Source organism: Puntigrus tetrazona, chromosome 20 (assembly GCF_018831695.1).
Source record: "Puntigrus tetrazona isolate hp1 chromosome 20, ASM1883169v1, whole genome shotgun sequence".
In the NCBI taxonomy this organism is placed as follows: domain Eukaryota; kingdom Metazoa; phylum Chordata; class Actinopteri; order Cypriniformes; family Cyprinidae; genus Puntigrus; species Puntigrus tetrazona.
The window spans coordinates 17536093-17550075 of NC_056718.1; the positions used below are offsets into that span (position 1 = coordinate 17536093).

Here is a 13983-nt window from a genome sequence, read left to right on the forward strand (position 1 = left end):
CAAACAGAAGTAGAAGACCACATTGTGCTGTTGCCATGACGTTCAGCACTTTCTGTCTTTTGTGCATGAGACTCACAGCACATAAATTGAATGCATTCATCTTTTCCCACCAATTCCAATTTGAATGTTAATAAATTTAAGCTCCCTCTGTGTATTAAATAGTCAGCCTGAGACACTACTGGTCAAAAGTCTGGAGTCAATAAGATTAATACATATTTAGAATGACCACATTACATTTGCCTTATAGAATTAAATTTTGTTAGGGTTGTTTTTTTTTTTACTGTATTTCTAATCAAATAAATACAGACTTTTACATTTTTTAAATGTACTGACCTCTGATTTTTGATTACTGGGAGGGTTTGAACATAAATTGACAGACTGATAATTACTTTGAAGATAATTAATTTGGAAATTACTATAAAAAATAAATAAATAAATAAATAAGTCAGAGAGAAAGTAGATTCAGCAGACAGGGGCAGGGGCTGTTTACTTTCCCAAGACTACTGGATTATTCTTAGACTGGGTTAAAAAGGAGTGAAAGAGATGAGCAGTGTGAAAGAAAAGGGTGCAAAGAGAGGGGTCTCATCCCTAATGTAAACATTTTGAAGATCTATTTAAAGAAAATAAACAGCTTTATATCCTGGTGGTTCTCAGCAGCCTGTATCTGGGTTGGAGGTATGCAAATCAGTGTCTGCACTTGAGCCACACCAAAACAGATGTCATGCTGAAGTTGAAAGAGAAAGAAACAAGGCTCTGGAAGATGTCAAGACCCCTACGTGTCTCTCGCTTGCATAAATGATGTGGTTTGCAAAAATAATTTTTTTAGGACAGACAATCAACAATATCAGAAAGAAAAACAATCTAGAATCTAGATGCTGTTAGGTCATACCAGGATGGTTCTGCCTCTGTGTTGAGTGTTACTCATGCGGCGAGTTTTGGTCCGCTCAACCTCGTGACGATGCACCCAGCCCCTAAGCTCATGCGCTATCCTATAGATATGAAGAGCAGAAACAACATTTTAGATTTTATTGCATTATAATAAAAAAAAAAAATTCATCATCAATCATCCAAAACTGTTTAGTATAAAAAAGGTATGGTTAATGTATCTTTGTGGTCTCATGAATTTTGTAATGAATGACTGGACACTGGATATGAAATTGTAAGCAAACTACATAAAAAAAAAAATTTACAGAACAAGAAAATATAGTAGTTGTTTTCTGTACTACATGTAGTTTATTTTGTTGCCGTTATCATTTTTGACGTTCTGTTTTATGTTTTGCACTGTAATCAGAATTTTAAAAAAAATTGCTGGTTGGTGCCTATTAATGTAATAAACTCAAAGAAGTTGTGGTTTACACTTTCCTACCTGCTCTATAGTTACTACAAATACACAGCGACAAAAATGTTTAATTTTTAACAACAAAATAATTCAAATAATTTGTGCATGATACTGATTAATGAGGTCACAGGTGTGCGTTTATGGAGCATTTTACAACAGCTTCAAACATGACTCAGCCAATCATAATCAATGAGCGGAACTGTTTCATAAAAGGATTTTGGTTGATTCAAAGACTGCTACAATTATCTTTTACGGTCATCACAACAGACCTCAGATGTTTATGCACCAGAGCTGTTGTTTAGGGCTATTGTAATAAAAATTCCTTTTCGGTTCAGTTCAGATCAGATCAGATCAGATCAGACTGGACAAATCTAGGGTACTGCGGACCAGATGTTCTGCAATCTAAATCTGAGAAGAACTGGCTTGTCACAGGACTTCCAGATAACACTAACACTATTAAATGTAGATCCAAACAGCATTTAAATATATACTCATGTAAAACATGCTCAGTACTGACTTCATGCACTTGGTCCTGTTGACAGGTGGCTGGCAGGGTGGTGGGGTTCTTAAATAGAGAGGATTCTTCACCACCATCAGTGCCTTCTGCTCTGATACTACATCCTCTAACCTATGAGAGAGAGAGAGAGAGAGAGAGAGAGAGAGAGAGAGAGAGAGAGAGAGAGAGAGAGAGAGAGAGAGAGAATAAAACAGAATTAAAAAAAAAAAAGTCAAAAGTGTAAGTAACAAAGGAAAAATTGAAAATGGGCTACAGAATCTTTATAAGGATGTTTTAATCCCATGAAACAAAGAATTTTATAAGGCTCTTGATTTAAATCATCTCTTGGTACGCTGTTGGCTTAACATCTAAAAGAAACCCATGTGCAAGTGTGTAAGCCAAAATAGTTCCTTATCTTGTCTAGAGGAAAAGACAGGATCTTTAAAATCAACGATGCCAGCAACATGTGCCAAGTTCATGCTTAGCACAGGTACAGTGAATATAGACGTCATGAACGACAAAATACTAAATCTCCATGATGTAGTCATTTACAGTTTAATGCAATAGGAAACATGTGGACATCTCAAGCACATCTGGTTGGAGATGAGTGACACTAAAGCTCTGGGAAGCTGGATCTATGTCTCACAAATCTTTACTGACATAGAGAAGCTCATCTCACAGAAGAAGGGAAGTCTGGATTACTTTGTGGTCTTAAGAAGGCCATAAATTAAAACAGCAGACTAAATTGTTTTTAATATATTCAATACTCAACAATAAAAATACTTTACATAGGACAAATCCTGGGCTATTAGAATTACAGTCTCCTCACAGATCCAAACTCAGACTGGGACACGGGCAGCAAACCGAGGATACAACCCTTTAGGAATGTGACACACATTATGAATGATCCAGGAGTAAGAGATTTCACAGGATATTTTAAAACTCTTGCAGGTGTTTATGAAGCCCCTGTGGAAAACCAACATCTGGATCTCAATCTATATGCTTTCATTTATTCTTTGATGCAAAAATTACATAATTCCATTTCCTTCTTTGCTCTCTAGACAGTAAAAAAAACCAACCATTTCAAACAATCTAATCCTAGGATTCCTTTCAAAGAACCTATTGCAGTTTAAGATGGAAAAGAAAACTTTAGCACTGCGTAGAAACGAATGTTAGTGGAAAAAACTGCAGAAATGGAAACACTACTCTGTCACAAAGCAAGGCAATAATGATGAACCCAAAATCGATCCTCGTGGAACACCACCTGTTTTACCCCCAAACAAATTCTCACAGTCTTTGCAACGCTGGTGATCGTGTCTAGCCTGGGAGGTTGGAAACATGAGCCTCGGAGTGAAGTGACTTAAATTTGACTAGCTGCTCGATAAATATCTTTGAGAAAACACAGATACAGGTTTTTAAATGTAATCATGACTTCAAATATCTGTCTTTTCATGTGGGTTTTCTGAACTCTTGCGAATTTTATGTTGTTGAAGCAATTTCTTGGATGTGAGAAACCAGTATTGCCTTTCAAAACATCGCCCTGGGTAGATAAAAATAACAAACTTAGCTAGTTATCCAGTCATAGCATGTAAACTCATGTGTGGGGCAGAACAAGAGCCCTGTTCTCTTCCGCAGGCATTTGGACAGAGTCAGTTAGCACCAGTGCTGACGTGTTTTCCAAAACATTAATGGACTCTACAAGATTTGAAGGGTAAGGGTCTCAGATGTTTCCAGCCAAACACAGAGCAATAATCACGACTAGTGTTCATGCAATGTAGAAAACTACAGAATAGCATTACCTGTTCACAGGGTTAGAGGGATCAGTCTGAGGCCTGTCTGACTCAAAGTTTCTCTCTGACTCTGGGGAAAAGCCCAGCAGGTGTCTGCCACTGAAAGCAGGGGCAGCAGGAAATGTAGACCCTCTGTCTCCTCCAAGTAGACTGGGTGGGACAAACAAAAGGAAACAAGTCAGGATATTAAATAAACCTTTATATAACACATTCCTTCTGGATCCTTCAGAACAGGTGCATATGGGCTGCAATGGGACCACCAAGTTTTCCTTGTGCTACCATATACTTTCCTATACAGATTCATTTAAAATTAATATTCCTTTACCAAGCCTAAAAGTGCAGTAATTTTACAGTTCAAGAAAAACGAAAACACAGAAATTGAATATATAAATTATTTACCTCATTGGACCCAAGTTAAAGACCAAGAAGACCATGACCGTCAAAAGACACACAGCTCTCCGTTTTGGAGCAGTTGCTTTCAGCACAGTGTTCTTAAGAGAAAAGCAATATTAGTGAAGGTTAACATGTAATTTTACAACAAGTACAAATTAAGACATTAATACACATTATTAGAAATAATTTAAAATAAAAAAATCTGAACAAATAACCGTTCACAATATGGTCAATAGAATGCATTTGGTTACAGTGAATTCTCATTTTATGTTGACTTTAAAAAAAGATCTTCGATTATTAGCAGATCAAAAGGTAGATGAACACTAACCTCACTCATCAGTCCTTCCACTTGTCTTTTTAATGTGCCATTTTCATTCTTCAGCTTCTCGTTCTCAGAGAGCGCCACCTTCAGACGGGCCTCCAATGTCAACAAATACTCCTTTTTCTTCTTCCGGGAGAGAGAAGCAGACTCTCTGTTCTTTATCATGCGCTGCTGTCTCCGAGACGCACTTGACTGGAAGAAAAAAAAAAAAAAAAAAAGGTCAAAACTAGTAATTACGCTAGTCTTTGCTCATGAGCTGTGACTCACAGGCAAGGTAGTTCGCTGTTGAACTTCCCTTCCATCACACAAATGAGATCTTTGTTTCAGGCGTTTGTACCAGAGAAAGACTAACCAATCTTGCAGGAAAACGGTCACAATGACTTTTAGGCAACATGGCGGAGTCATACTAAAGGTTGTTTATAATGCAAGCAAATAAAAAAAGTCATTAAGACTAGGATCTATTTTTGCACTAGTTCTAGCTTTTGTCAAGACAAATGGAGCATGGCTGGACATCCATATGTGCCTGTGGCCCCTATCCACACACACACACACACTCCACCTAAAGATAATAGCAGACAGGACCATCTGGCATACTGTCCAGTATAGAGGAATGTGAAAAGACAGAGACAGACCTCATGTTCTATTTTCCATTCAAAGCCATAAGAATGTTTCTGTTGCTCATTACAGGCTGGAATTATAAGAGGAAAAATAAAAAACAAATAACATATTGTATAAGTATAATATTTCCAGTCTAAAATAATGGCATACAAAAACATAGCTTCATGACACACTATAGTTACATTTTCTCTCTTACATTTCTTCTCATATTATCTTGTAGGTTATTAGCATGCGTATTACTAGCATATTGGCTGATTATTAGTACTTATGTAGAATAAAAGACATAATATATGCCTAATAACCATATTCTAAATTTATCATAAAGGTAAGTACATGTAACGTGTAACAAAGACACCTTAAAATAGACGCGTAACCAAAAACTATATTTCTAATAAACGCTGTTCTGTTCAACTTTCTATTACTCAAAGAAACCTGAATACTCAAAGAACTGTCATTGTTTCCACAAAAAATTTTTTTTTTAAATTAAGATGCGTTAAAAACTAAACTGTTTTACATTGTTATTCATATTCATAAGACATTTCTTTTTACTAAATCCAAACTTTTAACAAAACTGTATGTATTTTATTGGTCATTGAAAGTGTTACCTAAATAAGCTCCCTTTCTTTTTTCAGCTTTCTTCCAAGTATACAGCAGTTGTAATTGGATATCGCTGCTACACTCTTAGCCAAAAGTTTAAAAAACAACTACATTTTCCAGGCACAGACATAACAATGAGCCTTTAAACAAGTGATTAATTTATGTGTGCTCCACATTAACAATGTACTGGAACAGGATTAAAACTCCTACCCAATTAAACATAGTTAATTAAGCTTACATAAGCAGGGTCTGCACATAATCAAACCACCAACCAGACCTGACAAGACTCAGGGGTCAGATGCTAGCAGCAGACATGTCTGAGAACAAACCCCACCCTAAAGAAAGGGGAAAGACTAAGGTGCACAAAAGAACTTTACTGCAATAGACTGAAGGAAAATCAGCAGCAGTAGTGGGGTGGGGTTGACCGTTCTCACAGCCACACCATTTTAAGACTGTGGCCTAATAGTCCTGGTGATTAAACCGCTTGGATCTCCATGTGTCTGTTTGTGCTCCCATCTCATGAGAAAGCGCTCCTAAAACTGGGAAGCGGGCCATGGCCAGGGCCTGGGAATGAATAACATGTTTGGTTACAAGAGAGTGGGGTTCCATCACCATGGCGATCGAATCTGGTGGGAGGGCAGGGATTGGTGGATGTTGGCACAGAATAACCAAAAAAAAAAAAAAAAAATTTGCATTACTGAGGATTTGTGTAGAAACAATGTTCATGACATTTCAGTCCCATATATGACTGAGGAAATGTCCTTTAACCAAAACCTCAATATATCCAAACCAAACGTCAATCGCCCAACACTCAGACTAATGGCAGCCACTTGATAAATTACAAATACGAGTGATTTTAAGGAACCTTAATAGCAAAGCCAAGTGGGCTCAAAACATGTCAAACCAATTTAACAAAGTCTCTGACACATTCTTTGTGATTTTGGGTAATAACCATGAGCTAACAAAAATTCACTAAGCCTATATAGCAGTATTACACTAAAATGACTGTTGAAACTGGCTGTTTGTTTTAGCACTGCCTTCAGAAACACATTAATTTATTTTACCCTAAGGGATCCTCTGTTTAGGAAAGATGTGCTAAAATGAGTTACTCGTAACGCTGAGTGCTGTGAGACAAAGGAAAAAAATATTTTACTATTCATTTCTATGTGCTTTAGAAAAAAAATACCAAAATCATGAACAAAGTCAAATACATTTGCCTGCTGTGTCTAACTCACAAGAATATTTTAACATCATCTAGATCAAATAGTCTCTAAATGTGCATTCTGGAGCAGATAGCTTCTAGATAACATTGACAACCAAAGCTATAATTAAAGGAACAATTTAACCAGGAATGAAAATTGTGTCATTTTTAACTCGCCCTTATGTTGTTCCAAACCCATACGTTGTTATTTTTTCCATCAAACACAAATACAGAAAATTTACAGAATCTTCTCACATATCCTTTTCCATACAATCATAGTTCACACAGACCAAAAAGTACTATTAAAGTGCCATAAAAGTAGTCCATCCTTTTTATGTCTTGGCTGGTATGTAACTATCTATTAGAGCTAAGTAGGTGATATATAACTTTTATTGGGTTAACAGTCTGATGATGAGGGTAAAGACCTGATGATGCGGTAACCCAGAATTACCCATTTGCTCAGATCATTGTCATTTCCTATTACTATGTAGCTGCCAGTTTAATCAAGAAAGACTATGATTATTTAATATCTAGAGAGAAGAGTGGTCAGTGTTAATTTACTACATTTACAACATAACGGTCTAATACTTTCAGTCAGTATTAGTGTATTAAAGTGACTAAAACTGACATCAAAGGCATTACCATTTCAAATAAATGCTGTTCTTTTGAAGTTTCTATTCCTTAAAATATATAATTTCTATTCTTCCTAAAAAATACACTACAGTTAGCCAGCCCACCCAGTCATCATATTAGAATGATTTCTGAAGGATCATGTGACCCTGAAGACTGTAATAATGGCTGCTTTGCCATGACATTAATAAATCATATTATTAAATCATATATTTTTATATACTACCAAGACTTGGTGAGCAATTAACAAATATCGGTCAATTAATCGGTCAGGTAATATATATTTTTTTCCAATAAATGTGTAAAAGAAAAGTCCTACAGTCTTGTAGTGCAGGGAACTAAAATCTGCTTGATGCTGCACAGACTGTTTTGCCAAAGAACATTAATCTTAAACTGCTATAACAAAGCATTACATACAATCTGCTACACCGACATCAGCATTCAGCTGTTTCAAACATCCCACACCGCAATAACTCACAAGCAGCCATACATAAACACACACACACACACACACACACACAAAGACACCTGCCCCACCTGCCAGTTTTACTGTTGCACTGCAATTTCTCCTAAACCCCCTCAAACCCAAAGCCTCCTCTGAGGCCAAACCACAAGCAAGCCCTAGTTAAACCACAGCTGTGCTAACTCTCCACAAATACACACACACACACACACACACACACTCAACAGCTCTCTATGGGCTGTGACAGTTTCAATGGGCCTTCACATTTTACCACTGCATGATCATGACATTAGCACAGAAAAGAAAAAAAAGACAGGAAAGATAAACATAGACTGACCTATTTTAATATACTTCTCTTGAAATTAATTTATTGGCCTCAAGTTTTTTTTTTGAAGATAACAGTTTCTCCCACGAAACCTGTTGGCTTTTAACCAAGGGATACAATCCACTAAATAAATATTTTTACAAAACAGTTCAATGACAATCCTTACGTCACTGTCTGTGACATGGGTGGGTCGACATTATTATTTTAACTTAATGCAGTGTGTAAAAAAGAAATAATCATGATTGTTTCATACACACACACACAGACACACAGACATACACATATACACACACATACATACACGTATGAAATGAATAAAAGCATATTACTTGTTTCCTTTTTTTCTGCATATAGTGGCCTGTTTGAGTGTGACAGTTCATGCATAGTGTGTGTGTTTGCCACGTAGGAGTACAATACCCCAACCAAGAGTCTGGAGCTCAGAATAAAGGACAAAACCAGAAGCAGGAGAGAAAGTGAACATGTGGCTGCGCTGTGTTAAAAAGTTTTTTTTTCCTTCTGAAAGCTGACAGGCATTGAGGCTACAGAGGCAAGTCTTTCATCATATTCCCCATCATAAACGTCAGATCAATCCAATGCAGTCATTGCTTACATACTAAAAACATTAGATATTCTTTAACCTATTCACACCTCTAAACATATCACATGACCACATTTTAAACTTATTTTGGAGAATGATATTTCTAAAACTACATAAGACGATTTATAATTACAGACTAGGATAAAATCTGAAACCTGAAGAATTGCAACATGCAAAGAAAATGTGGATTTTACAAGGAAACCACTGGTGTATATGGAGACAATAACTGTTGCTATAAATGTGTGAAGTTGTTTTGCTTCTTTTTCTGCCCAGACATTCACGACCGAGTCTAAATGACAGCTTATGTGAACTGAATACATTGAACACTGTGTATTAAAATCACACAGGCCATGAACTGCCTTATAAATGTGCAGATGGGAATGAAATGCACATGCTTGGGGCTGCTAGATAGCTGATACTAATCCACTAAATATTGATAAAATATGGATCTTACTCAACGTGTCATATTTTAACACATTCGGAAACAGAACTTACAGGACGGGGCACCAAGGGAGTTTTAAACATATGAACTTTATATACATGACCCATTCAGTTGAGAAACACCAGAGCACTAAACGCTCATTCACAACAACTGTCCTACCCCACATTGCGTTTTTAACGGCATATGCTGAATAATGCTTCTGTGCATGCAATAAAATTAGTTATGGATGGATGCTCCTGGTGATTTGGAACAGGCAGCTGCAATGCGAGTATCCTGTTTTTTTCTGCCATATGTCTTTAAGGTGCTTCCAAGTGCTACATAATTATTGCAATGTAAATATCATTTAAGTCCAGTATTATCACGCCAATAAATGTATTCATGAGACTCCATTATCGGGGTGTACAATGTAGACAACATACTACATTGCATCCCCTAATGAAAAATAAACATTTGGAATACATTTACTTCAAGTATACTATAAATACATTTACATTTATGAGCTTAATATAAGCTACCCCCCACAATTGTACTTTTAGTATAATGAACTGGTATACTTAAACATAAGTATGCTAAATTGGTATAAAATAATTTTTACTTAAATGCATGTACATTTTAATGCAGTATTAACATTAAAACAATTTTCAAGCTTAATGTTAACAAATGTGCATAATTAGTACTCCAGTAGTACTTTTTATATCAGTAATTCTCAAGTAATATGCCAGAAAAAAAATACAGTAGTCAACATTTGAAGTTTATCTAAACCTTACATTAAAACGGTCCTAAAACCAAAATGCATTCTTGTCTTAGGACAACTTTTATTTACTTTTTTGAACCTCTTCAAATGTTGACTATTGATACCTAGTATGAAATAAATGTATTTTTTTTTTTTTTTAAAAAAGTTTATACTAGGGTGATTATGATACTTGAGTTATATTAAAGGAATAGTTCACCCACAAATGAAAACTTTCTCATATTTTACTCACCCTGAAGCCATCATAGGTGTATATGACAGTCCATCAGTCAGTTATTTACAGTACAATTTTAAGACTAGAAATATTTTTGTAACAAAAAAAAACCATCAAACTGCTTCAGAAGACATGCGATAACCCCGCAAAGGCATAGAGGTTAGTTGGAAGAGCCAGAATAATAATAATAATAATATCAAATATTACACGGTGAAATAGGTCTACTGGCTAAATTTCATTTTATCTGGCTGACTGTGATTTCTCACACAACTGTTGACATTTGCCTGACACTTGATTGCAGTAATTCCTGACATTACCCAGCAATGTTTACATGGTCTGTGTTTATCAGTATGGAGGTTCATTCCCTCACCGTTCTCTCCCAATCAGTGCCACCCAACACATTAACCAAACTTATGTACACACAGGTGCTCTGTTTTTGTTTAAAGAGCTGGCAATGAAAGCTGTAATAACCCCCAATGTGGAAAAGACAGCACTGAATGCACAGGAATTTGGGACTAATCCTGAACTCTATTTAATTAATCAGAGGTCAGTTGAATCTACAGTATGTCGGAACAAATACTTTAATGGAAAATAATGAGCTCACTGTTGGTCTGTAACTTAGGAAACAGGGGCTGAAGCAGTAAAAACAATAATATATTGAAATATTATTATAATTTAAAATAACCGCTTTCCATTTTAAAATTACCATTAATGTCAAAGTAAAGGGGTTTTCAACAAGATCTTCATCACCCCTAGGGAGTTTGCCAATTATTGTTTGATCTCAAATCATTTAAGAAAAAGGGACAAAATACAATAATCACCGTTATATAGTACATTATATGCCAGATATGTAACAGGGGTTCCTTCTTTGCCTTTTTATGCAATGTTAATCTTACTATAGCAATATGTGCTCTTCTCACCTAGAGGTCCTAATATGCGTCTCTCTCCTATTTCTACAATAACACCCCTTTCTCCTCTCTGAACTATAAACTCGGAGTCTAATTTCTCACATCTGGGTAGGGCTTTTCGCTGATGTCAGGACAGCACATATGGAAAAACACATGCTTCTGATTATGAAACCATTTGATGAGTAAATACTATCAAAGTAAGACCAGATCCATGGTCATTCAGGTTCCCACTCTTTCTTGTTCTCCATATTTATTTAAAGACACAGTTAGCTTTTCACAAAACCAGCACTATTAAACTATAATCATTATTACCAAACAGGTTTCCAAAAATCACCCCATTCTACTGTACAGAAAACAGGAAAGCCACACCCCGAACTCGCGCTATTGGTCGAGCCAGTGTTGCCATGTTGAGACACCCAAACAAACACAGCAATGTGGAAAGTACTGCAGTCACACTTTTTGGGGACGTCAATCAATTAAAAATTTTGGGAGGGGAAATAACACAGCAGCAGCTGCAAGTCTTCGTGCAAATACACTAGAATTAGAGACTGATGCTATACTAAACATTACTAAGATGCAGCACTATTACTGGGTTTCTTCCATAATGAAATTACACATTAAAAGTCCAAAGAAAAATAATGTTTCATCACAATTACATGTTACAGTTACAATATAATTCCTGGAAAGTTTGAGATTTTTTTTTACCAGTTAAACTACCTAAGTTTCTGGATCAGTAATTTTTGTGTGCACATGTGTGTGCGTGTGTTTGTTTGATATATGCTTTACACAGATCAAAAGCAACAAAAATATTTATGATTTCTGTAATATTATTAATAATTTTGAAAATACGCCAAGCTAAAAATTACTTAAATATTGTATTAAATACTGTGATTGTACTGTACTTTTATATACACATACACAATGTTTTATTGTAATATTTCAACATTTTTTAATGCAATCTTTGTGAGAATAAGAGAGTTCATTTTAAAAACAGACATTAGTTTTATTTAATTATTAAATCACGAACATTAGTGTATCTTCAGAAAATACTAGCTTACTTAATATTTTTTATGTAGGCACAAATTGAATTATTAGGCCAAAAATGTTGTGCAACAAGGTACTCCGGATTTTATTGTCATACGATTCATTGATAGGTGATATTTAAAATTCCTAATGATTAAAGAATTCATAATCTGACCATGCAACAGTTACTGCTATTAAAACTTAAATATTTGCAAATACTTCAATGAACGTTTATTATGACTGCAAACCACACTTGCCATCTAATCTACAAACCAAGGCATGTTGGCTTGTACATCAGTCCACTGGCGTTCAACAAAAATTATGCTCTTCTGATCTCATCATTTTACATGGAATACCACCAAGTATTTTACTTTCACTGTCAAGCACCTAGATATCTGGAAAAAAGAAAAAAAAATCCTCATAACAGCCATATCGTGAGGCAGATCTGGACATGGGAGAACATCTAGAAATAAATTTGGATACTTTTTTAAATAACTAGTTGGCGAGTTACCATAAATGAATTGGCTAAGCAATCATCTTACACAGCTTTTTAGAGATGGTGCAGTCTTAAAAAAAAAAAACAAAAAAAAACAAGGCAAGCTGTCAGCACATTAGCTTCGCTGCTAAAAATATCGAAACTGAGCCTGTTGAACACCGTTAAACTAGCTGAATGAAAGCTGATTGGAACCATATGCAGTGATGATTTAGAATGCACAAAATACATCAAAAAGCACTCTTTGATACCAAGCGTTTCGCGGTCAGGAAGAAACTTACATCATCCTCAGGGGTGGAATTCTGCAGTGTCATGGCAACCACAGGAGATGCCGTTACCGGTGCAACAACAGAGACAGATCGGTCCTGAGCCAGTGCTGGCACTGTGACTACATGCGTGGGCACCGCCTGAGGCGTCTGAAGCTGGACCACCTGAGTAGGCTGAGATAGCAGCATTCGCTGACCTGCAAGAGAAACATACGCTGCTTATACACATCACAACTCAAATAAAGCCAGAAATCTATTGAGTGCAACTTGTTGCTATTTTCTCAAATGGTCAATTCACCTCAAAACTAAAATTCTTTCATTAATTACTTGCCTTCATGTCATTCCAAACCTGTTAGGCCTTCGTTTATCTTCAGAACAGGGGAATATAAACAAGATATTTCTGATGCAATCAGAGAGTCATAGATAGCAATACAACCAAAACAATCCCAGATCCAGAAACTAAATACATTGATAAATCAGGGGCTCAACTTCAGTTTTGCGACCACGAGAATACTTTATTTTATTACTTTATTATTAAAAAAAAATATTCTTCTTATGTTATCCATTTTAGAGAGTATCAAGATAGCAGATTACGTTCACACGAGTGCTTTCCACCCAGAACTTAAAACAAGGCTAATTACGTCAAACATGTTAAAGCGTGCATGTTGAGATACTCTCCAAAACGGTGGAAGACGTAACTTGGGAAGGAAGAATGGTTGAGTACATCATGTTATTTTTGTTTTGTTTGCGCAAAAAAAAAAAAAAAAAAAAGTATTCTCCTAGTAAACTGAAAATGATCCACTGATGTCACATGAACTGTTTTACGGAAGCATTTACTACGTCTTTGGATCCGAGATCATTTCAGATGAGATGGCTCTCTGATTAACATTACATAAAAACATCTCAATTTGTGTTCCGAAGATGAAGGTCTTACGGATTTGGAAAAACGTGAGGGCGAGCGATTAAATGACAACACTCTGAAATTAAGGTTTTACAGCAAAAGCTGGTTCAATAACCCACCGGTTTTAATCAAAAAGAAGGAAAACCCTTCACCCAGAGCGAAACACGTCACCTCCAGGTAACACGGACAAACACAATTTGTCAGGCGTGATGG

The 13983-nt window shown here is 36.0% G+C and overlaps 1 protein-coding gene across 2 annotated transcripts in view; it reads right to left on the reverse strand.

Annotated features, from left to right (window-relative positions):
- The window catches only part of atf6 (activating transcription factor 6), a 31330-nt gene that overhangs the window by 12475 nt on the left and 4872 nt on the right, over positions 1 to 13983 (reverse strand). For both annotated transcript variants that reach the window (XM_043219300.1, XM_043219299.1), the window contains exons 7-12: positions 12885 to 13066; positions 4347 to 4532; positions 4025 to 4116; positions 3635 to 3775; positions 1857 to 1967; positions 890 to 989 (exon numbers count right to left, since the gene is read on the reverse strand). In XM_043219300.1, the coding sequence (XP_043075235.1) occupies positions 890 to 989; positions 1857 to 1967; positions 3635 to 3775; positions 4025 to 4116; positions 4347 to 4532; positions 12885 to 13066 (812 nt within the window). The remainder of the gene's footprint in view (positions 1 to 889; positions 990 to 1856; positions 1968 to 3634; positions 3776 to 4024; positions 4117 to 4346; positions 4533 to 12884; positions 13067 to 13983) is intronic.